General features: G+C 42.1%; 1 protein-coding gene across 1 annotated transcript; it reads left to right on the forward strand.

The window, feature by feature from the left end:
- Nucleotides 1-1885: 1885 nt before the first annotated feature.
- ACER2 (alkaline ceramidase 2) lies at nucleotides 1886-21498 on the forward strand. Its single transcript, XM_009328168.1, has 6 exons — nucleotides 1886-1930; nucleotides 6555-6669; nucleotides 7553-7694; nucleotides 10300-10437; nucleotides 17368-17505; nucleotides 18187-21498. The coding sequence occupies exons 1-6, from the start codon at nucleotides 1886-1888 to the stop codon at nucleotides 18371-18373; spliced, it is 765 nt and encodes a 254-aa protein (XP_009326443.1). The 3' UTR covers nucleotides 18374-21498.
- The last annotated feature ends 3385 nt before the right edge of the window (nucleotides 21499-24883 follow it).

Genomic DNA, 24883 nt, shown 5'->3' on the forward strand with positions numbered 1-24883 from the left:
GGGTGGTCGCGCTGGAGCCCTGGAGGCTCCTTCTGCCTACAGGTCTGTCTCGTACAGCGTTTTCATGGGATCATAGAATGCCCTTCTGTCGCCGCCCGCTTCTTCCTTCTCCACTCCCTGGTACGCCTAAAATTAAGGAAAAATGAGCGGTTTGGTGGTGTAGGATTAAAATCGGGAGGTTTAGCAAGGGCTCATGACAAGCTGTTCAGTAAATAGTGTGCAGCAGGCCCTCTCCTCGTCTGCATCGAGCCTTGTGGCGGCCGAGTGCAGAACTTTTGGTACTGGATTGCCTGCGTCCAGTACCCATTTGCACAGGTGTCAGCCACTGCACGACCTGCAAGGTGGTGATGGATCAAGAAAAAAAACACCCTGGTGTTTGGAGGCAAAACTGGGTTTCATTCAGGTAGGTTTGGCTCCAAGAAGGCAAAGCTTTCAAGAACAACTTGTCTTGAGGTTGCAGGATGAAGTCAGCAATGTACTTTTGGGAAAAGAAGAAATGTCTGTTTAAAAAAGTAGCCGAAGAAAGGAAGGAGAGGGAGGATGACTGATGTAATTATTGCTTCCTTCCAGTAAGTCATGGTTCACCCCGAGTCCTCTCACGCCATCCCAACACCTCTCAGCTGCTGGAGAGAACTTATGAAAACATAGCCCCAGCAACAAAGCCAGAGTGCCCTATACCGCGCATCTTGGAAGGGGAGCAATGCTCCTTACATCCTGTTGATGTAAATAATTGCAGTGACAAATAGATCCGCCAGAGTGAGATAATGCATCGGGCTTTCTGGCAGTTTGCCTTGCCGTCAAAAACACGTGTCCAGGAGCAAACCCTGCAAATTTTCTGTTCTTCCCCAGGTGGTGTGTGCACGAATGAGGAGCTGGGGCTTCTGCTTTGCCTCTTTTGTACTTTAAAATGGTCTTTTAGGGTTTTTTCTCCCAAATTCAATCCTTGTCTGAGCTGTCTTTCCCTGTCAAGCTGTGTTTCTTTGACTGCTAACATCCAGTGGAAGAAAGAAGTAGGTGTCTGGCTTCACTCATTGCAGTGTGTATCATGGGGGGTGCTGCACATATAGAGCAGGTAATTTCACGGTGCACAGTTTACATTGCTAACCTGTTGGTTTTTTCTTGTAGTTTGCTGCCAAAGTTGACTGGGTGGTGGCTGGTCTGTGCCATTGGAGAACTTTGAGGGTGTGTGGGGGAAACTGTCTGCTTTCTTTGTGTCTGATGTCACTGTGCAAGAACCAAAAACAAAGGGAGGAAAAGGTCAGGATAAACAAGTTTCTTGAAAACAGCAAGTGTGTTTTGGAGCCAGCTATGCAGGGGGATGGGTATCCTTCTGACTGAACTGAGCTGATGAGCAGTGGTGTAGAAGCTTGCAAAATGCTAGGAGCTGCAGGTATGTCCAGATGAGTAACTGAGGTTCCAGACAGGTTAACAGAGAGACACAGCAAGAAGTTTTCCCTGAAGCCCGCTGTATTGCAGCAGCTGTGTACAAATCAGCAAGCTGTACACCGGAAGGGGAGGAAAAAAGAGGCCGTGTTGAGGGTAGTTGTATTTAGCCTCTCTTCAGCAGTAACAAGTCATTGTAAGGGTTTGACTTCTGTGTTAGCAACTTCTGAAAATCAAAGCAGTGACTTGCAGTGAATTGATGGGGTTGTGCAACTGTGTCGCCAAAAAGCCGGATGCTCACAGGACAGTTGGGAAATTTTGGCCCTACTCTAACAGACACCTTAAGTAGAGTCTAAATTTTATTCCTTCTAAGATGGTTCAGTTCTGACTCTGACTCAAACCCTCTTGAAGTTTCAGGAAGGACTCTTCAGCAGACCTGAATCTGGCATCTGGGTCTTTAAGCTGTGGATTAAAACCTTGCTAATCCACATTTTAAACTGCCATGGCTGAGGTCAGAGTTGTAGTTGAGGTCTCACGCAATATTCATGTAAGCACAAAACTGGAACAGCTTATCTGAAACGTATTTTTAAAAAGTCATTTATTTATTCTGGTGGGGCTCAATCTTCATCTGTTATGCATAAATTTAACTTGATTTAGTTAAAAAAGCAAAGCACTCAACAGGATTAAATCACTAGGAGAATATCTGTTCAGAGCTTTTGTACAAATTGATCAGACTAAATTTTAAAGCATACATGAGCTAGACTGATGTGATTTTGTGTTCAGGTCTTACACACTTTTAGTAAAGAGGCCATGAAACACTTTGTAACTCAAATTGAAAGAATGGTTATAGGAAAGCTAGCTTTTTCTTTGGTTTGTTTGGGTTTTTTTTCCTGAAATGAGTAAAGTAATGCGTCCTGATGCAGTGTAACCCTACTCCAGAACATAAACAAATGCCTCCACATGATGAAAAGAATTTACCCTGTGCAGAGGTATTTACAAAAAAAGCTGTAGTTTGTGTTTTAAACGCCTGAAAACAGTAACTTTTTTTTTCTGTCGCTAGTGAAGTCAGTACTTTGCAGTTCAGTACGTTGCATTCAGTTGTCCATGTAATACATATTTCTTGCCATTTCCATTTAAAGAGGGAATTGCCAGTGTCTTTATTCCTCTTCTTTTGTTCCCTAGTGGCATGGAGATAAAAGTTTTAAAAAGCTATCAAATAGTCTTAAGAGTGTAAAAGAATGCTTGCACTCTCTCTACATCATCTTTTTTACTACAAAAGTCCGTTAGTGTATCTGAGTGGCATGCTTATGGATCAGGATGTAGAAGATACAAACCCTCTGAACTCACCAAGAGCTATTTAGTCCATTTTTGCTTTCTCCTCCCGAAGAGGTAGTGCAATAAGTGTTGCCGTGGTGGTTGAATGCTACCGCTGCTGTCTGGGAGATGTACCAGATAGTAAAGAAAATGAGCTTTAGTAGGACTGCAGAAAAGATCCTGTGTCAGGACTGTGGCCAGATGTGAGTGAAGTTATGGGGTCATGATCTGAGCAAGCCCCTGGCATTCCCTGTGCCACATGTCCTATATTCCTTTCATACAATTAAATAGTTGGAATTTAAAACTAAAGGTCCAGAATTGTATGAAGCCAGAGGATGGACTGTTATTGATGGGCTGCTTACATTTTTTCCAGAACTGTAATTTTTAATTGTTGCCTTTTGCAAATCCCAAAGGAAATTCTCTGTTCTCCTGTTATTAATTTTTGCACTAATCTTAACTGTCTCAGCATTTGAATTGTACATTATCAAACCATGCAGGCCAATTGTGTATAACGTAAAAAACTGCACATGCAACATACTTTCTGAAACCAGAGCCAAATGGATAGGTGCCTCACTTGCTTGGAAAGGGTGGTGGTAATAGTTGCAGTGTATCTAAGGGTGCGGTCCTCATAAGGAGCCAGGCTGGTATCAGAGGGTGAAAACCAGCAGGTCAGTTCTAGTGTTGGTCTAGTTGACACTGAACTTGAAACTAAGAGAACTTGAGCAACATGTTTCAGAAAATGTTCCAGAGTTCTGATTTGAATGTAACTTGTGGAAAATGTTATTTGTGGAATATGAGAAACAGAACTAAGCTATTGCATGAGAGAGATACATGATTATCACATTTTTTGTAAACTTAACAGAAAAGGATTTCAGTACTTTTATGATGTTAGGAAATCCTCCTGGTGGCCATTGCAAAGAGTACAAGTCATGGCCAAACTCCAGGGTGCAAGAGTTTTCTTGCATTTGCAGGCAGGACCTTAGCATGAACGGGAGTTCAGTGCCAGAAGAGCACTACTGTAGGGCGGAACCGCTCCCTTGTTGTCGAATCACTAGTGTAAACCTGCATTGCTACAGGTATGGTAAGTAGGTGTGTTTCCTTTGTCATCTTGTTCCTAGGCAGAATACGGACTTTCTAGCCAAATTTTTATAGACTGTGATTACCTGGTCTGATTTTCTTCCTTGGTCAGTTGTAGCTGTAGAGATGGAAAGGTTTTCTTCCACACCGCTTTGTTTATAACCATCTATTTTTTCCCTTTCACACCTCTCTTGGGCCTGACTGTGGCTGAAAGCCTAAAATGTGTAGAGCACTCCCAGGTCCCCAGAGGACTTGTTCATATTCCGTCATCCCTGCTACCAGTCACTGTGTATGCTTCCTACCTGTTTTGGGGTGAGGGGAGCCCTCCCGCTCTGTGCTTGTATCAGCACGTCACGCACTGGGATCCTGGTCCATGGCTGAATTCCCAGTATTGCTAACGGTCTTTGCTGCATGGAGCTGGTGGTTTTTTTATGAATGGAAGACATTTGAGTGGGCCTGTTTGGTTGAATGTGTATGTTGTTTTACATGGATTAAGCAAACTCATCTGCTTTTTAAAATCTGCAAAAATAGGATGTTACTTTATAAATAACTCTTTGGTCTTTACCTTGCCTCCCTAGGGTTGTGTAGTATCCTGCACTCTGACATTGCCAGGTGCCCCTGTTGTCAACCTTCCACTGTCTTAATTTGTGAATGACAAAGGCAAAATTTGCCACCTTGGTGGGGTGAAGGATTTCTGTAAGAAGAGTTCTTTTATTCCGACTGAAGAGGTGCTTGGTCTATGTCACTGTTCATCAGTTGGTGTCCCCACAGGTTTTTCACATCTGGTTTATGAGTCTGGCTTCCTACGTGGGTAAACACACCATAGGAGCTGGTATTTGGTGAAAGGATTCAACCCTTGCATCGGTTCAGAAAGGGCAGTCCAGTGGGAGGTGGCTCTCTAGCACCTTTCCCTGGCATGGCTGGTCGGTGTTGTGGCCTGACTGCAAGGAGCCCTCTGCATTAGCAAGTCTTTGCTTGGGCTGTGTGCTGTTACCAGGGTGCTGTTGGCAGAGATTTGCCTAGTATATAGACACGCCAGTGGGATGGGATGCCATCCAGAGGGACCTGGACAAGCTGGAGAAGTGGGCCCGTGTGAACCTCATGAGGTTTAACAAGGCCAAGTGCAGGGTCCTGCACCTGGGTTGGGGCAAGCCCCCGTATCAATACAGGCTGGGGGACGAAGGGATTGAGAGCAGCCCTGCTGAGAAGGACTTGGGGGTACTGGTGGGTGAAAAGCTGGACATGAGCCAGCAATGTGCGCTCGCAGTCCAGAAGGCCAACAGTATCCTGGGCTGCATCAAAAGAAGCGTGGCCAGCAGGTCGAGGGAGGTGATTCTGCCCCTCTACTCTGCTCTGGTGAGACCCCACCTGGAGTACTGCATCCAGCTCTGGAGCCCTCAGCATAAGAAAGACATGGACCTGTTGGAGCGAGTCCAGAAGAGGGCCATGAAAAGAAAGGCTGAGAGAGTTGGGGTTGTTCAGCCTGGAGAAGAGAAGGCTTCAGGGAGACCTTATTGCAGCCTATCAGTACTTAAAGGGGGCTTATAAAAAAGATGGCGGCAAACTTTTTAGCAGGGCCTGTTGTGACAGGACAAGGGGGAATGGCTTCAAACTAAAGGGGGGTAGATTTAGACAGATATAAGGAAGAAATTTTTTACGCTGAGGGTGGTGAAGCGCTGGCACAGGTTGCCCGGAGAGGTGGTGGATGCCCCATCCCTGGAAACATTCAAGGTCAGGTTGGATGGGGCTCTGAGCAACCTGATCTAGTTGAAGATGTCTGCTTTAGGGGAATGTTGCTGGGGATGATTTTCTCTTGTGCTTGGGCTAGGCAGGGGAATACGAGGAAGCTGAGGAACTTGTCCTGTCCCCTGTCCCGTTGTGAAGCAGCAGTAGAGTTTTTCCATAACTGCTCAGTTATAGTGCCACAGCTGGCCCTCAGCAGTGGCAGCTCCTTCCAGCGAGAACCAAGTAATCACTACAGTGGCAGCTCCTGCTAATTGCTGGAAAAGTGTTTTCAGCCTTTAACTAGAGAATCATGCTTTGGATTGTTGGTAATCATGAGGAAATATGTCTTTGTTCAACTGTTACATATAAAACTAAAAAAAGCTAGCAATGGTCTGAATTATCAGCCGTTTCACCTCCCTATAACTAGTTTTCAATCATACTCAGTTGTTTCTGTAATGGAGAACCAAGAGGAAAAACAAAGTGTAAAACGAAGTACAGCTTCAGTACCTTTACCCTGCACAAAAAGGGTTCTAACTCTTTTAGCTTAGCTTTGTATTTCAGACCTTCCAGACAATAGCTATTGCTCAGTGACTTGACCTCCACAAAGCTTGACTAGCCCTGTCTAGTGCCAGTACTTCTAGTGCTTTTTCCACGCTAGGCTTGACACCATTGAGAGGACAGGTCAGTTGCCAGGACGTCCTGTTCCTCAGCTGGTTGCTCTTGTAGGCTTCCTGGATTGCAACAGTCTTGAGTATTTGCAGACTGTCAATAAAATTCCTCTGGCAATAGACTTGAAATGTAATTTAAAGATGTGACTAGCCACATTTTACATTGCTTAGAGTTTTTATGCTGTTATTAGTTTAATGATATTAAACAAAACAAGTTGATGCTTTGCAAAAACAGCTCAGCTTTGGCAGAAACTGAGGGCCATAATTTGTTGAGCTGGGGTTTCACTGGATGACACAATGTTTTTATAGATGTCTTAGGCAGCCTATGAATATTTAAGGTTTGTTTATTTTCTGTCCTTGTGATACTGTTTTTTTTTTTTCCCCTAGATAAGCAACGTCTTGTTTTTTGTTTTACCACCCATATGTATGTGCTTGTTCCGTCAATACGCAACCTGCTTCAACAGTGGAATATATTTAATATGGACTCTGCTAGTTGTGGTTGGTAAGTTGGTTAGTCTCTTGTTTGCCTGCTTATGCATGAACTGAGAGAGGAAATCAGTTTTTCTTGTTTGTGCTTGATTGTTTTGCAAAACAAAGCAATCCTGACATCTACGGAGGTGTTTGCTTGTACTTGCTTGAAGCTGAAGCAGCCGTAGTTTCTGAAAGGAAAATGCCTTTTGCAATTTGAGGTTGGTGGGAACTTTGGCCTTAGTTCTGTTCCCTTCCTATCCTTCCTTTGCATAACTTCTTTTGTTTACGTCTGGGCTTACTCTACAGTAGTGCTGACCCTCCTTCTGCTGTTGTTGTTGCTTAAATGAAAGCTGAAAGTGCCCAGCACAACTGAAGAGGATAACAAGTTTTGCATTGTAGTGACAAGGCCCAAAGGTTTAGCTATTTTGTAGATGTGAGATTCTTAAGCTTTTTCATTCCTGGAGGGTCTGGGAACTTTTAAAGGGATAATCAGAGCCCTGAGGGGCAGTGTGACACTTTCCACCTGTAAACCTGTATCATGGACTAGTCATCAGATGCTGCTTTTCATCTTTGTCTTACCCATTCTTGTGCTATTGAGAAAATTCAGAAACAGCATTTGGTTTTACATTTAACTTTACCACGTGATGTTTTTTCACATGTATCTACTTTTCTAGTAGGAGCTGGCATCTTTAGCTGCTGCTTTTGTAATGTGTTTGCTTCGTAATTAATGAGGTGCTGATGATTTGGATTGCCTTCTTAGAAAAGTTGGCGTTTGTTTTCCAGTTTTCTTTTTTACAACCTTTTCTAGACTAAATGGTATGCGCCATTTGCTATGAAGTTCTGAACATAAGCAGTGTGTTTCGGTCTATACAGTACTGCAATTATTCATATTGCCTTTTCATTGATTCTTCCAGGAATTGGATCTGTTTACTTTCACGCCACCCTTAGTTTCCTGGGCCAGATGCTAGATGAGCTGGCTATTCTCTGGGTCCTGATGTGTGCTCTTGCCATGTGGTTCCCTAGGAGATACCTGCCCAGAGTTTTTCGGAATGACAGGTAATCATAAAATCATACATGTACATTTTCATGTTTCTTGAAACTTGTTATGCTAACACCTAAACCTGCATGTAGTGGCACTGAGTTATCATCCAACCTTGCCACTGCCACCGCTCTTTTCTCACTCCATTCTCTTCCTGTTGCTTGTATCTCAGCCCATTTTGTTCAGAATTCCTGAGTGTGCAGTTGCTGATGGTGGGATTTACGCCCTGTATCTTCAGTTCTTGGGATGAGGTGTCTTGCCTCTGGAAGTACCTGTTCTTGTTGATTCTAGGGAGACCTTTACATGAGTAGTTTATGTAAGTTGCGGCTGAAGTAAAGTAAGAGAAACCCTCTTTCCTTCTTCCTTTTGTATATCCTAAAGTGTACATAGAAGTGGACCTATGGAAGTCAGATGAATTTTCATCTGAATATTTAAGGCAGTGGTTAAGGATGGTGTTTAAGTATTCAAAAGCTAAGTGTTTGTTTAGAAGCCTATTGTCATTGTAAAAGGATTTTTTTTTTCATGCAGGATTAAAAAAAGTGCATTGTAGCCAGTTTAAAGAATCTGGTTGTGGTTTGTCCCCCCGTAAAAAAATTGTGCTGTAATCTGTGTACATATTGCTCTTTTATGCAGTAAAGAAGTTGAGGTAATGGAGAGGTTTGAATTGCAGCACCGATGTTCTTCTCTCCGAAAATTGTGAAGGCTGCTGCCTCTTGCCTCCTTATATTGTTACTGCCTGTGGGGCTTTTGTGGTTTTTTTTCCTTGACATGTGCATGATTAGAAATTGCTGGGGGGGAGGGGAGAGAAGGTTGGTGCCTACATCGACCATTCCTCAAAATAGCTTGCACTGAGAAAAGTGTATCTTGAATTACCATGTACAGTCTATGCAGTCTAATGGCTTTGTCATGTTCGTGTGAATTTAGTACTTCTGCATATTGCAACACAGTGCTGCTACAGGACACCATCAGCTTAACAAGCAAACAGGTTTTACTGGGGTGTTTTGGTCGATGACATGACTTTTGGACATTTAGTTCAAGTGAAGAAGAGTTCAGAGCCTTGAAAAATTTCTGTGACTGCATGTAAATTATTCCTCAGAAGCCTAAAGGGGTTGTTACATGTCATCTATCACTATCTTCTGATAGTGTGCTGGGTACGTTCGTAGTATGGGCCAAGAGGTTAAGCTGTATCCTTTTTAAAAGGAATAGTAACAATTTTTGGGTGAAATCCTGTTTCTATTGAACTTGGTGTTGAAACTATAAATAATAATCTCCCAGGTTATAACTAATTCATAAAAATACTGAGATGAGGTGAAGGATGTCCCCTATCTTAAATTTCTCAGAACACTTCTTCCTGAGAATCTGTCAAGTTACGTGTTAAGGTCTTGATTCCTTTCCGAACTGTACAGAAGAAAGACATTCTGGGCAACAAACCCTAACCCACAACAGGTTTGGTTTATCTTTTTGTTTTTTTGCTTTGCATAGCTAATCCTCTAATATTATATCTATCCTGTGCACACTACTGTGGTCTTCACTTTCTTCATCCTCATCACATTCTGGATTTTCAATGCTGCAAATGTTTTCATCTACCATGACCAATTTGTGGTGTCTTTAGTCATTAAGTCATTCACATCAGATCAGAACTTCCTACTTAAGTACTTGTTGCCTTCCAGCAGAAAGAAAAACTTTAAAGCAAAAGGCAGATGGAATGAGCTAGTGAAGGTGAAGGTGATGACACTTGTGGCCAGGGAATGGTGCTGCACAAGTATACTGACACCCTACTTCAGACATAGAATTAAAGACAGAAGAGCTGTCCTTGGACAGCAACTAGTTTTGTAAAGCTGTGGGCCAGTAGTTGAAGGGCAGCGTGATGATCCTCTGTCTGCCATAGTCCTGCCACAGACTGGAAATGGGTTGTTTAAAGTCCAAACTTGAAGTTTAAACAACAGTTAACATATATCTAATTTAAAAGTTGTCAGGCTGTCTATACAGGCCCCAATTGTGATTTCATTTATGCTAAGAATATACCAAACTGTAATCTTTAAAAAGTGTGGGAATCCCTCACCTACTGTTGAATTTGGTTAAAAGAAATGTTCTTGCTTACCTTGTCGTTTTCAGTATCTGTAAGGCTTAAAAGAGATAAGGGAAAATAAAACAGACTGTAACATGACTCCAGAAGTTGGGGAATTCATGGTAGCAATATATTCTAAAAATCCATGTTAAAAGCACAAAGAATGATGACACAACACAGCTTTGAGGAAGTACAGTGCTGTGTGCAGAGATGGACTTGTTCCTGGCTTATTGTGGGAGGAAGAAGATCGGAGTGTGGCCTTTGGATTTTGAAACCAGTGATTAGTGTATGTGTGCATGTGTATGTATACATACACATGGCTGCTTCAGGAGACCACAGTCCAGCAAAGATTTGTGTATGTAATAAACACTGCATGCACATGCAAATCTGTGCAAGATCCACATCCATTTTATGCACATTGTCATTGCACCTCCTGAACACACCTAGAGAAACCTAAATTTTGTTACATTATTAAAATAATTTTAAGTTCTGCTTTTAGTAATTAAAAGTTTTGAATTAAAAGCAGTTTTTCTCCCCCCCAAAAAACTATTCAGGAGCCGATTTAAAGCTGCCGTGGGTGTCCTGTCTGGAGTTACTACCTGCCTCGCCTTCATTAAGCCTGCCATCAACAACATCTCACTAATGACTCTGGGTGTTCCCTGCACAGCTTTGCTCATTGCTGAGTTGAAGAGGTGAGTACATTTCTCCTGAATGCAATGTTGTCTTCTGAGATCCTTAGGGCACCGTGTGATGGTGATACACTAGATCTGGCTTCACTTCTGCTAGTGATAGCAGATCAGAAATGCTTCTCCCACATGCAGGTGTGGATCTGGTATAAACTTGCTCTGCCAGTTCAGACGTTTTTGGCAAGGATTTCTTTTTTTCCCTAGGCCATTATATTAGGTCAGATATTGTCTGTCTTCTTGCGACATACCTCTTGCTGCAACCTGATCTGACTCAAATTTGTTTGTTTATTGTGGAATCAGGGCAAGGGTTCCACTCTACTGATAACTTACATTCTGCATAAGGGTGAGGTGATCGCATGATCACAGTCTGGGTGGAAGCATGCATGGAAGATGTTCCAGCTCTCAAAGTTGTACTGCGAGTCTTACACCACTTTGTCTTCGGACGTGGATAATATGACGGAGTAAGACTGACAAAGGTGAGTTTAATCACTAGGCTGTAGAGGATAGCTATCAGTCAGGGCCTTAGAAACTATAAAACCAGAATGCAAATAAAGAAGAACCTGAGGCTGATCTTAACATTTTAAAGAGTCCTACTATGATAACGATACCAGCAGCTGTCCAGAGACTTTTTTTTTTGCACCTGTTCACCCACTGCAAAAAGGACGAGATGAGTACCAGCATATAAACTTGTCCTTTCCCCCTCTTCTCCAGTGTCTGAGAAGGATTTTACAACTTATGTTGGCTCTTACATATTGCATTTGTAAATGTCCATCAAAAACAAGAGTAGGACCAAATGTCTGCATTCTGACTGCTCATATTAGGACAGAGATTCTCCTGTTTGCTACCTTACCCTATTCTGCCACTGCTTCTCCATACAGTGGAAGCCTCTGCTAACTATGTTTTGTAAAAGTGTTCACAAGTCTTTTCTCACTAGACATCCTGCTGAGCAGCATTTATTTCTGTGGTCAAAGAAACTTGGTAAACAGGAAGAAAATTAACTCTATCCCAGCCGAAACTAGGACAACAAGTTAGTTGTAGACGAGAAGGTCAGTAGTTGAAGAATGTTGGTGGAGGTGTCTCATTTTGATGAAAGCACCAAGGAACTACTGACAGGGCAAATGAGGATCTGATTGTGGCACTGAATAATTTATGTGAACTCCCTATGTATCAGTTTTCCAGGCATGAGCTCCTGAGAAACTTTAAAGGACAAATAGTGTCTCATAAGTTTGAATACTATTGTGTCAAAACTAGGCATTGGTATGCCTACAGATACTTGCTTTTTAAAACTCCTTCTGAAAAGTCATATCTTACTAAAATGTGTGGAGTTTCCCTGTCTGTTTTTTGAGAGAGAATTAAGGACACAGATAAACCACCTTTTAAATTGGTGATTAAAAAGGGACCTAAAGTGACATATGGCCCTCTTAATTGTGCATTGGGATGATGCAATACCTATGATATTTTTTGATGAATTCCTAAGTGTAAAGGGCAAATAATTAAAGGTTTTATTTTAAGCTATGCTGATCTCTAGGAGATTTAAATGAGATACATTCTTGCAAACCCAGTGGAGAGGAGTCATCTCATCCCTTTTTGCGGGAGAAAAAATAATCTAAGCAGTATTTAAAATGTCTGTGATTCTCCCATTCCCTACTACCACAGTCAGTAGGGGACTACTCATCTGAGTCCTGGCAGTCTGCAGTGGAAATTTGTCTGTGAAATGGGTATTTCGGGAAGGAAGGAGAAGAGCCTCCAGAGTAGTTTCTTCTGTTCCGTGCTGAAGTTTGTGATATGTTAGACCAAAACTCCCTGTTGTTATTCCTGTTTTAGACTGGTCTCAATCTTGTACAGAATTCTGGTGAATAAGAACCACTATTTTTTCAAATGAGAATTTTCTGCCTCTCGTTTGTCCTTGATGAGGAGATAATACTGTCACAAAAGAGCATTATGTTCTTAAATGCGGAGCTGGTAGAGTGTATGCTAGGAAGTATTGTGGGCGGGAGACGATCAAAAGAGCAAAAGGTGGTAAATGCATATTTGTCCTTGAAAGGCAAAGAAATTGTAAAACTTTATTCTCATTTCTGTCCAAACAAATCCCTTCATGTGTTTCATAAAAAAAAAAAAGCTCTCCTAGGGGATGGTATCAGGGAGGAAGTGGATGTGGATCCTTTGGTTTGCTGGTCGAAACCAAATAACCATTGAGATTATAATGTCATCAAATTAGTATGATTTAGTGAGTCATCATCAGGCACGTAACTATCTCCATGTGCAGATAGATGCTAGAATATTGTTGCTCAGCTGACATCTGAGCCTTGAGCAGTGAAGGTTTACCCTAGCTTCAGGGCTATCCATTCATATTTGATCCTCCTACTAGAAACCTGGCTGTGGGGGAGCCCTGCTTCACTGTTGCAGGTGGCTCACGGTTCCCTTATTCCCTTGACTAAAAGGTTAAGCTAGTTAAAAGTTTAAAATATTCCTTAGGCTATAAAGGGAGTTACCGGTGTCAAAATGAATCAAGCAGTTAGTTGACATCCAGCAACTTGCACTGGTTTGAAGAAAATCTGGTGTGTTCTGTTGGGGGTGCCATGACATTGGAAGATAAAGCTGCTGGAAGTGCGTACCAGCCCAGTCCCTCAGATAGCAAATGGCTGGGGCACACCAGTGTTTGCAGAAACTCTGGTATTTAAATAACTGCTGTTTGTGTTTAACCGAAAACACCATGCATTGTATAGGCAAAAGGTACAAATGGAGATGCAAGCTTTGTGGGGTCCAGTTTCTTTCAGACTAGAGTAGGGTAGGAGCATGTCACAGATCTGTGCACAGCAGCATGAACTGCTCTTTTAGACCCTCAGCTGACAGGTTCTGTTTCAGTGGTAGTTTGAATGATCAGTGCCTGTGTCTATTGAGAAATAAAAGAAATGGGTTGGGTCCATGTCTCTTGCCAGCGTCCAGGTGGTATTTGCATTACATCTCCTCATTGTGGTAAAAGCAGCGGCAGGTAGGAAGCTTTGCAGTCACCTGTCTCCTCAGCAAGCATGTCTTCAGCCCATCTGAAGCAGAGTCATTGCAGGAACTGAAGATTCTATGATGCATGGTCACAGAAAACCCAGGAGTATTGCACAGATCAGCAGACTGTGCTCTCTTCATTGTGCTTGACTCTTTCTGCCTTAGAGTAGTCTTTTGCAGTACACCCTGCAGCATCTAGTCCTAAGTTTATAAAAATAAATTGCAGTACCTGATGGTGGTACTGAGCAAACCTGTCATTACAATCTGTACCGTTTCTATGGCTGATCTTGCGTTGGGAAAGTTTCTTCAACTAAGCTTTCAGTTTTCCTTTGCAGCCTTGAACTCTTTGAACCATGCAGGTTAATTGTCCTCTCCTCTTGCTATGCAAACTAGTCAGATATTGACAGACATGGTCACTGACTAAAGGAGCTGGATGTTTGAGGCCAAGCCTCTTATCTGAAATTGGATGCAGTTGCACGTGTTTGTTTATGTCCTTCAGACAAGCCTCCAGGAAAGCCTCCGTGTTCTCAGTACACACACCCTTTCCTCTGTCAGAATGCACAAGTTCCCATTGCAGCAGTCTAGTTTTATCTGTCAAATGTACAAAATTGATCCATGCATGTATCTGCTTAGGTACATGGTTTAGCATCTTGCTCTTACGAACAGTTATGTGTCTCACTGAAGACTGTAAATCTGCCTTAGCATTAATGGGAGGGAATTAAGCCGGGTATGCTTAATACAGTGGTGTTTTTTGACCAGTAATGATTTTCCCTCTTCTCTTATGAAGGGCTCCATGCTGTCTAGCCATTTGGTAGAAGCATGAATCCTCCCAAATGAGGAGGATTTACCAGTATAGTTTTACTGATAAAACTGCCAAATCTTGGATTTATTTCTTAATGGGGTGTCTCATAAAAGAGTGTAAGGAAGAATTAGTGTAGCTGTGCTCTGGAACTTGATAGGCAGCTCAGAAATCTCCTTCCCTTTCTCTTCTCCATGCTCCTTGTAGCCTTTTTAAATGTAAAGATGCTATTTTAGAGAAACAAGCCTTTTTTACAGGATGCAGCACAGACAAACTTGAAGCCATCTTGGGCAAGCCCTGTCCCCTCTTACTGTGTCTTGGTGGTTTGCCAAATGGATTGGAGGATTCAGGCCTAAGAAAAAAGCCATTTTGGTTTATATGCGAAGTGGAGTGTTAATTTTTGTGGCTGTCATGTAGGTGTTTTTGTTATGAAAACAATCATTGTGATATCTTTCTTGTGGAGGAGATTACAGTTTAGCCGGTAGTTGAAGCACTTTTTTGAATCATAAAGATAGGTGTGATGACTTTGAATGCAACATTAGTTATAGATGGCTTAAAAAAGAAAAGCCAGATTCTAAAACCAACTTGTGCAAAGGACACTGGAGAAAATCCTCTGTTAACAAGATTAGGCAGTTGGTAGCTTTTCTGTCATTAATCCAGTAGCTATAAAGGTGCCTTCTGCTCAGCCTTAGGAGTTTCTTAATCCCAAATGCCTGTTAAAATGTCCACTGAAATAGCATTCCAAGAGTGAAAAAAAAAATCCTACAGGGAAAACTCCACTAATTCTTTAGCTTGCGATACACCAGAGGCAGGTATACTGCTGCTCCTGTGATACATTCAGAAAAGTGTTCCTGGACAGAGCACTCTGTGTATGTTTTTAATTTTTCTGAATGCTTAGCTAGGCTCCCTTAGCAAAGCTCTGGTACCAGAGGCAGTTCTGCTTTTCCACCACAGAGAGGCAGAAGTCATTCTCTGCCCCTGTCCTTCTCCAACTGAGTAGTTGGAGATCATCTCACGTGCAGGAGGGTGTAGCGACAAATATTAGCTTGGGGACGGATCTGGCATTACTACTTCCCTGACAGTGAATGCGGGGTAGCCTGTGGCTTGTAGCCTGTGTATGGCCACGGAGACAATTAGCAGTAAATGTTGGAAAAATTAGAACCCTGTAAATGTATCAAATGAGAACAACAGTTTTCAGACTAAGAAGTATTTGGGGTGGAAGACAGAAGGACCAAAGAGCTTTTTGGTCTGTGCTGCAGTGCACTGTGTTAGTCAGTTGTCAAGGACAGTCATGTAGAAAGAAGATCACGAACCATAAATACCACTGCAGTGCACACAGTAAAGATGTGTTTGCCTATTCTAGCTCCCTCCTCCAGGGATACACATTTTAATTGCTTCTGAGTGTCACAAGGTGAAGTGTCCCTTTAAAGGACCTGTTTGCCAGGCATTGCTCACCTTCCAGATGCAGTGAATGAGCCCAAGAATTGTGTGGAAGAAGACTGGTGATTCAGTGTCAAGTCTACTGGGGTGACTGGGTTGAAGCAGAGAGAAAGGTTGGCTAGTGACCTGCTGGAGAGGAAGAGGCATGGAGACATTCCCAATAACTTTTTGGCAGAGGTGTAAGGCATAGAAGATGAGTGTGGATTAGAGGAGCCCCTCTTGAAGACCTTGGGACAGAGGAAGGGATTGTGGAGCACTTGGCATTGACTTTTTTTTCCTTCTAAGATGTAGAAGGAGAAGACAGGGGCCTTGTAACCCTGATGAAGGCTGAATATTCCTTGTTATACTGGCTGGAGATTTGGCTTATTGGTTTACTCTTGAGATGTAGCTCAAAGAAGTCACTTTAAACAAATTATTCTGTCATCTGATTAGTAAGTTTGGGTGTGCTTTTGGGAGGTCATATCAGTGACCTGAGAAGAGCAGTTCATTGAAGCAAGAATTGTCCAAGAGCACTGACCAGTTCTCGGATCCCTGGGAAATTCACCAAGAGTTTAACAATAAGAACAAAAAAAGGCAGGGGGGGAAATCCCAAATCACAGCTTTGTTCTTGCAGAAAGTAGGGGAGCTGAGCTGTGCCTTCTCTTGGCCACATAGCGCTGGTCATGTCCCGGTCTAGCTTTGCTTTATAGATACCAGTAACAGCAGAGCTGCATCTACTGGCACCAAGACCCCAAAATAGCAAGTGTAGGTAATTATTGACTTTAATAGCATTTTGGGAGCTGAAGATTATGTTGATGCCTCCTTTTTCTGGATTCTGCTCTTTTGAGCAAAGCTGCACAGTTGTTAGGATAGTTCCAAGATGTGGAAAAGAACAAAGCATCATATAGGGAAATAAAATGGTGAGCTTTTTAGTAGACCTGCAACACAGGTAATGCTATGCAAGTATCCTGGCATCTGCTGTTGTATTCAGTGATGGTCAGCTGCAGACCACACTGCATGTGACAAAAGCAAATGTTTTGTGCTTTCTTTCTCTCTGGTGTACCTCTATATGAACAAGTCAGGTTTCTTGTGGAGAGAGAGAACTGCAGCTTAGTTAACATGAGGAATTCTGTCTGAGATGTGGATGCCTGTGCCATCTACTAAAGCGTGCTTCTTTGGGCCTTCTGGGTAGAGGCTCTTACCTTACAAGTTCTCTGGAACTGTTACACTGTACAATACTAACTTGGGGAGGTGGAAATCAACTAACCAATTAAAAAAAACCTCATCCAGTTCCTTTTTTTACCAATCTTTATGTAGTGACAAATACAAACAAATCTGAGCACTTGCTGTGTGGCTGGTTGTTACCAGACAGCATGCTTAACTAATCACTTTTTGTCCTAGATACGCCTCCCTAGATATGGGAATGCTTTCATGTTTGCCCACCATTTGCACATTGGTATTTAAGACAATACCCAAAACACAGCTACTGATTAAAAGGTTTGTTTTGTCACCTCACCACTGCCTTGTTTACTCAGAGCCATATTTACTCTAAGTAAAGTTCTTCTGTTAAGGACATTTATGGTGGAGCCATTTCAAGGATGTGTGCCTGGCACTATGAATCCTACCCTAAAATACATACAGCCAAAAAGCATCAAGCTGCCATTACAAAGCAAATTTTGTTTTGTTTTATAACAACTTCTTTGTGTTTTTCTCCTCAGGTGTGAAAACCTGCGTGTGTACAAACTGGGTCTCTTTTCAGGTCTTTGGTGGATGCTAGCACTTTTCTGCTGGATCAGTGACAAAGTGTTTTGTGAGATCTGGTCCTCATTTAACTTCCCCTATTTGCACTGTGTGTGGTAAGTGTTGTATATAAACTCCACAGTTTGATTCAAATGTGATACGTCCTCACCACATTACCCTTCTGTGCTGCCTGGTGGCTATTTCTAGTTAGTGCTAGATAGAATTACTGGTAAGATCATAAGCCCAGAGCAAGTCTCATGCTATCCAAGGTGGCAGATTTAGGAGTTTCTTTGGCCTGATCAGATTCTTCAGACACTGAGTTCATTAATTGTAACTGGATTCCTTGCCCTACTGGTTACTAAAAATCCCACAGCACTGCTCAGCTGAAGTAGTCGCTGTGAAAGCTTAAACTTCCACTGTTAACAACTGAGGCTGAAATACAGGAGTAGTGAAAGACTTCAATGCCTTTTCTCTTTTACCACCAAGCAAATTGTGCTCTTGTATTCAAGGTGCCATATCTCAGCACTTCTACACAAATATGTCAGGTGCAGAGAGGCCAAAAAGCTGCAGCCAGTTTAGACCAAGGATAAGCTACGGTTTTGTAGTTTTCCTTATTCTCTGTATTCTTTGCCTGCATGCAGAGGGCAGACAGCAACTCTGTGGGGGACTCAGGGGAAGAAGGTGAAGGACAGACTGATTTTAAAGCATGGTGATATTGTTGATTGCTTTACTGAAGTCATGTTACTGATTTTTTTTCTCTTTTTTTTGGGGGGGTGGGGGTGGGTGTCTATTCTTAGGCACATTTTGATTTGCCTTGCGGCGTACCTGGGCTGTGTCTGCTTTGCTTACTTCGATGCTGCCTCTGAGATCCCTGAGCAGGGCCCTGTCATAAAGTTCTGGCCCAGTGAAAGATGGGCGTTCATTGGGGTTCCCTACGTCACCCTCCTCTGCGCACACAAGAAATCACCTGTGAAGATCACGTGAAGTTGGCCATGGAATGGGGATGGAATTTCAACTTACATTCCAACACAGAAAGTATTTAAAGAATGATAAACAAATAGGGTTGTTATTTTATCTTCTTCCTAAGATATGCAGCACATCAGGTGTCATAGAAAGAGGAGGCAAGTGTGTTCTTTCCCCTCTCTCTGGAGAGGGGAGAGCAAGTAGGAAGGTGGAGGCACTTGAACACTAAAGTAACCACTAGCTTCTCTGGTTGGCTCTATTTTGCACTATGTTTTCATGTAGCATTTCTCTTGATAAAAGCTCTTTCCAAATACCAGGGTCAAGGAATGATGTTTCTGCAGTAGGTCAACTCTGGTGCTTGATTCACTTCTTTTGTGACTTCTGGCTTAAGGCCTTTGTTGCGAAAGAAGCCAGTCCAAGATGCCTACATGCCATCCTGTGTCCTTCTTAGCTCTGATTTTGATGTGCTTGCACATGGCCACAAGAGTGTGCTCGAAGCACGTGCTCCTCCCAGCCTGGCGTGTAACACAGGGAGTCCAACTGTGCATCACATTGGGTCACGGAGTATGTGGTTGCTTCCCCAAGTACAACAGGAGACCAGTGCAAAGTGTTTGTAACTGGGTAACTGGATCAGTGCAGTTAGGCAGTGTAAATGCGGGGATAGCTGACAGAAGATTCAGTCCCCAAAACTAAATAGGAGTTCAAGGGGTTTGAATTTTTCTGTATTTCCACTGACCTGTGGACATTTGTATGCTGCATATTTCCCTCTTACAAAAATGGCACAGAAATCCCTCTCTACCTCTGGAGACAAGTTTGGTCTTGAATTTGGCATTGAAGCTCACACAGAAGTGTGAACATTAACTTCAGTAAGAGCTCAGGTCAACATAGATTGACAGTGTGATTAAACTTTAAAAACTCGTAGGTGCCTAGCTGTACATCTAATTTGAGAGTTAACTTCTCACCAATGCATTGCAAAGTGACATGAACAATAGTCCAGTGCTTTGCTAGTTATACTTAGGAAAAAAGTAGATAACCACTTAAAAACCAAGCAGAAGACTTAGATATCAGTGAGCAATGAAATGTGACATTGAGTCTTGCATTCTTACAAAAGAATAGTAGATTGAAATTTTCTGTTTGTTTTCAGCCTGTTTTGTAAAGATAAGGGATGTCTAGATTCATTTAGTTTTAAGGTTATATACTTTGGGGTTGAGGTTCAGGAACGGCTATGGTTCTTGCAAGCAATTTGTACTAGGTCTGTTTAAAAAATGATGCAAAGTGCAGGCACGTTTTTCAAATATTAGCAATTGTAGCTGCTAATTGCAGTCTTGGAGAAAGTAGGGTCTGTGTACATTCCACCTAATATCAGAACTGTAAGTGCATTAAGGCTTTGGATGTATACTTTTATTAAAGTGATATTTCCTTTTTGAATATTAGACTAGGAAATATCATTTCCTCTGTGCTTTGCTGAGAAGTCTCATGTTGTACTTGTTTTTTATCAATGTGAAAATGTGTATACAGTATCATCTTTAGGAAAGTGGCTTTTAACAAGAACTTTGGGGTGAATTAACTTTCAAGCACTGTAAAACCTTTCAGATAACTTTTGTATTTAAATTTATGCTTAGAGAACAAGAGCTAAGGTGTATGCTGTTACACTTAGAGCAAAGTTGTTAGTGGGAGATATTACTGTTGTCTTGAGAACTTCAAAGCGGGTAAGTAGCCTACTGACAGATCATAAAAGTAGCAAAATCTGTCCAGTGGAACAATGCAAATTTATACCACTTGCTAGTAGATTTGTCTGAGAGAAACACGTTTTATGGACAGACAGTCATATAATTTTTGTATGAAACTTGTTTGTAAAAATTCATACAGTACTGTTTGTTACTCTTTGAAACACATCTGCTTTTTCCTTTTCTTTCCTCTCTCCCTAATTATGAAATGCTCAGTTTCAAACACTTCTCAGGTATTAAAAGTCATGTGATTAGATCCTTATTACAGATAGGCTTGCTGGCTGGAACCCAGCTAAGGTTGCTGACGCCTGACATGGCCCTACTTTGAGTAAGATTTTTTGATATTGTTTGCTAAATTATTATGTTATAGTAAATAAGTTATTTTCAGTATTGCTTGCGAAATTAGTAACTGCAGACATAATGTACTGTTCAAAATGGCTGGAGCCTTCCTACTTCATATTTTGTTTGAAAGCAACCTCTGACTCAAAGGGCTCTAATCAACCTGCTGTCAACTGCTGTGTTCTGCTCTGCAGGGTCTGACTGCTCACAAAGAAGTAATTTTATAATTTGAAAAATGGTAGTAGTGCATTCAGCTATTGCAGAGGTGAATGCATGCAGGCACAGGCCAAGAATCATCTCCTGTATTTTTATTAACTAACCTCTAGCCTTCATACTCTTCATAGGAGATTCTGTGAACAAAGATCACTATCTGATATTCAAAGCTCCACTGTAGAACTGGTTGGGATTATTCCACTGTAACAGCAGCCCACCACTTTTAGATGTAGCTACTGCACTTTACATTAAATTAATATTAACTTATATGTTCTGACAAAAGCTACATTTATTTCAAAAAAGAAAAAACATGCAGTTTTTACCAGCTTCACAGCTTCACAGATTGCACTTTGGACTAAGGCTCCAGTTCACGATAACATTAGTACCCAAAGAAGTATGTGATTGACATACAGAGGGGTTTGTGCACTGCCATGATCATACAGATGAATAGACTTGTGCACAAATAGCCGTATTATGTTGGAGTATAAAGTGATGTATATGCACCCTCAGGTTTTAAAGCCCCAGAACGCTTTCTTCCCTTGCAGGCAGGAAGTGAGTGGGTTCCTAGTCCTTAGGTTCAATTAGTATTTTAGTTTAATTAGTGGGATGCAATAGTGTGTTGAGCATAACGTAGATTCTGTATATTGGCATGTGATATCGATCATTCCTTGAATGTTAAACTGCAGGTTATTTAAGAAAGGATGTTTAGCTCTCAGTGATGGCAAACACTTGCCCAATTCACAGTCACTAAAAACTCAATAAATAGCATGTAAGGAGTGGTGTTGGGGTTTTTTTTCCTATCTCCATTGAAGTCTGTATACTGAATGTTTGTGGAAAGCATGTAATACTTTGCAACATTAAATTGCATTTGGAATAAATACTGTTTGCCTTTTCATACATCGTGTTTGTGGAGAATGCAGCTGCCGGTATAGTAAGGATGACTCCTCCCTCACACAGGTAACAGCAGTTCTGACTCTTAGAGGAGGAGGGAGACTGCATTAGATAGAAGACCATTAGTTAATGAGATAGAGATTACTTTGCTGAGCAAATTGATTTTTTGCAAGTAGAGCAAATACTCGGAAAACTGCAAGCCCATGAAGCAACAGGGACAAGTAGCAAGAAATGGCTAAAAATGAGTGGCCTGTATTTCCACAAATCCGGAAAACTAGGTTGGAGTATGTCTGGGAGAGCAAAGTGTGAATCTTCAGTATTTGTTACTGAAGACTGTGCTCCCAACTTAGGGAGGGAGATTATGGCTGTATGTAGTAGCCTTGCACATGCTCCTCCCCTCCTACTTCCCATTTACCACAGTTCCTCTTGCTCCATGTACAAGACCCTTCTTCGAGACATTTGCGGATCCCCATAAGCCAATGTGATCAGGCTTGAAATAACTGTTGTGTGAAAGCATAGCTATAATTCAAGAATGTTACTCACTCAGAGTTAATATCTGTAGTTGGCAAGATGTCAAAAACAGCTGGTTTTGGCTTATATATCATCCTGTCACTCAGCCTGCCCTGGAGATTATTGACATGGTTTCCCATGGAAACAAGGGGAACATCATCGTACCCCTGCATTTCTCTGATAACTTCAGAGCTCCTGGCTTATTTTGACCAAATCCGGCAGAGACAAGAGCTGTAGAGATAATTTCCTACAAGCTGTGCAAGACAGATGGTCAGGTAGAGAAGCCACACCTCTGAGACAAGCTGTCTCAAGAACCATGTTGTTAAAATAACAGAGAACTTACCCAGGAAGGAAACCAAAGCAATGCTCAAGTTCTGGATGGGCTTTCAATGTGGCTCGTACCAGCTGCAGCATCAGGAGCCAATTACACATGGAAGGAGTTTCACAGGTTTCTGTTCCAGAGATGGAGGAATTACTTTGCTGTAACACACACAAACCTGCCTTTTTCTCCAAACTCGAGGCAGAAACTTCCCCAAGAGGGGCAACTGGAAATCTCGTATCACCATACACCTGGCTGTCAGCTAAACACAGTGCAAGCTGAGAAAGACTGAAGTTTGAAGGAGGTGACTTCTGTGCCCACAAACTGAGGAACCATAAAAAACTGTTTGTAAACTCCCAGCATATAGTGAGGAGGTGAGTAGGAGTTTGTCCAGAGCAAGTTGTGTCTGCTTAATTTAGTTTTCTTCTACAATAGGGTATTTGCTGTCCCTGTGGCTACGGAAGAAACAGTATACTGTTAGATTTTGATACTGATAAGATTTCTAGCACTGTCTGTCAGGACATTATTATAAAAGTGCTAGAAAACCTGGGTTTGATAAAAATTCTGTGGATTAGTGTGAAATTGTTTGGATAGCTGCTTCTGAGATGTTCTAGGTGGTCCATTATAAAACCAGAAGTTGTTTTCAAGGGGAGTTCGGCAGGGGGTCACCTTCTGTTTAATTGCTCAGCAGTGGCCACATGGAAGGTATTGATAAACTGAAGTCTGGGAAAGTTCACTAATACCTTGAAAAACAGGTCTAAAATCCAAAGGTAGCTTGCTGAATTGTAAGCAATAGAACAAAATTGAGTAACAGCAAGGTATTACACATATACAGGCATCATTGACAACACTGAATGCAGAATAACTAGGAAATGAGCAGTTCTTCGTACAAGAAACAGAAGGGTTAGTGTGGATCAGGAGCCAAATATAATACGATAAGGCATCGACTCATTAAAAAGAAAAAAGACAACGGCATACTGAAAAAAAAAAAAAGATCTGTAACGAAGAAATCCTTTCCCTCAGAGAAGGGAGACAATGAGGATTACCAGCCAATGAGGATTACCAGCAGTTGGAAAAAAATGGCCTGCGTGGAGAAACAGGCTTTTGTCAGCCTAAAAAAGCAGTGTGAGATGGGCATTAGCAGGATGTAAGTATGTAGAAGGAAGTGTGCAAAGATTCAGACAGGGCATTTAGGAGAAGTGAGGTGCAGGAGGCACAAGAGTAGACTGACTGTGGGGGCTCAGAACTCCTATCTCTTCATGGAGATAGGTGTTTAAGGAGCAGTTGGAGAAGCTATAGGCATTTATATAGCCCAGGGCATAGCTGATCCTGCCTTGGCACAGGGACATGGGGTAGTTGGTGGCAGTCTGGTGACTCAGACACTGAATTTTTTTCCTCTCATTTCTATGCTTACACACACAGACTGGACACAGAATGGATTGCAGACAGAGCTGGAGATGAGGACTTGGCCTGGTTGCCCTGGCAGGGAAGTACTAACTGTAAATAAGAGCATCTGTGCTCTCCAAAGGGACTGGGCTTTGTAAATTGCCAATGTCCCAGCTTATTTCCCATGAGCATGATCATGGCTAGACCTTCATGTTCCCAGACTCTCCTAAGAGATGGAAACCATGATGGAAATTAGTTTCCAGTAATGCCCACAATGCTGACCACTGGGAGGGGAGAAAGGTGGAACCCAGAGGAAATTCAGTGGTGTGTATACTGTGGAGCACACACAGTTAATCACCTTCCCAACCCATATTCTGACTGGCTCACTCTCTCCTTGCTGCTTACCCTCAGCATGCAGAAAGTTGCCTAGAGAGACACTGCCTGCTCTGTGTCCAGCTTTCTCCAACATAAGTACCTTTCTTTTAAAATGTATGTCTTCCTTGCCTTCTGGAAAGTTTACCATTTCATTCCTGATGCAACAGTTAGTTCAAACAAAGCAAAGGCCTGCACAGAGGCAGCCAGGAGCCAATTACACATGGAAGGAGTTTCACAGGTTTCTGTTCCAGAGATGGAGGAATTACTTTGCTGTAACACACACAAACCTGCCTTTTTCTCCAAACTCGAGGCAGAAACTTCCCCAAGAGGGGCAACTGGAAATCTCGTATCACCATACACCTGGCTGTCAGCTAAACACAGTGCAAGCTGAGAAAGACTGAAGTTTGAAGGAGGTGACTTCTGTGCCCACAAACTGAGGAACCATAAAAAACTGTTTGTAAACTCCCAGCATATAGTGAGGAGGTGAGTAGGAGTTTGTCCAGAGCAAGTTGTGTCTGCTTAATTTAGTTTTCTTCTACAATAGGGTATTTGCTGTCCCTGTGGCTACGGAAGAAACAGTATACTGTTAGATTTTGATACTGATAAGATTTCTAGCACTGTCTGTCAGGACATTATTATAAAAGTGCTAGAAAACCTGGGTTTGATAAAAATTCTGTGGATTAGTGTGAAATTGTTTGGATAGCTGCTTCTGAGATGTTCTAGGTGGTCCATTATAAAACCAGAAGTTGTTTTCAAGGGGAGTTCGGCAGG

The sequence above is a fragment of the Pygoscelis adeliae genome, unplaced genomic scaffold (assembly GCF_000699105.1).
Source record: "Pygoscelis adeliae isolate BGI_AS28 unplaced genomic scaffold, ASM69910v1 Scaffold45, whole genome shotgun sequence".
NCBI lineage: Eukaryota > Metazoa > Chordata > Aves > Sphenisciformes > Spheniscidae > Pygoscelis > Pygoscelis adeliae.

Bases quoted from the DNA above. Each gene is read 5' to 3' on its own strand.
- ACER2 (XM_009328168.1), top strand. From the start codon at position 1,886: ATGGCTGAGGTCAGAGTTGTAGTTGAGGTCTCACGCAATATTCAT. The intron at 6,670-7,552 runs GTAAGTTGGTTA...TGATTCTTCCAG, and splicing joins GACTCTGCTAGTTGTGGTTG to GAATTGGATCTGTTTACTTT. The intron at 10,438-17,367 runs GTGAGTACATTT...TTTTCTCCTCAG, and splicing joins CTCATTGCTGAGTTGAAGAG to GTGTGAAAACCTGCGTGTGT.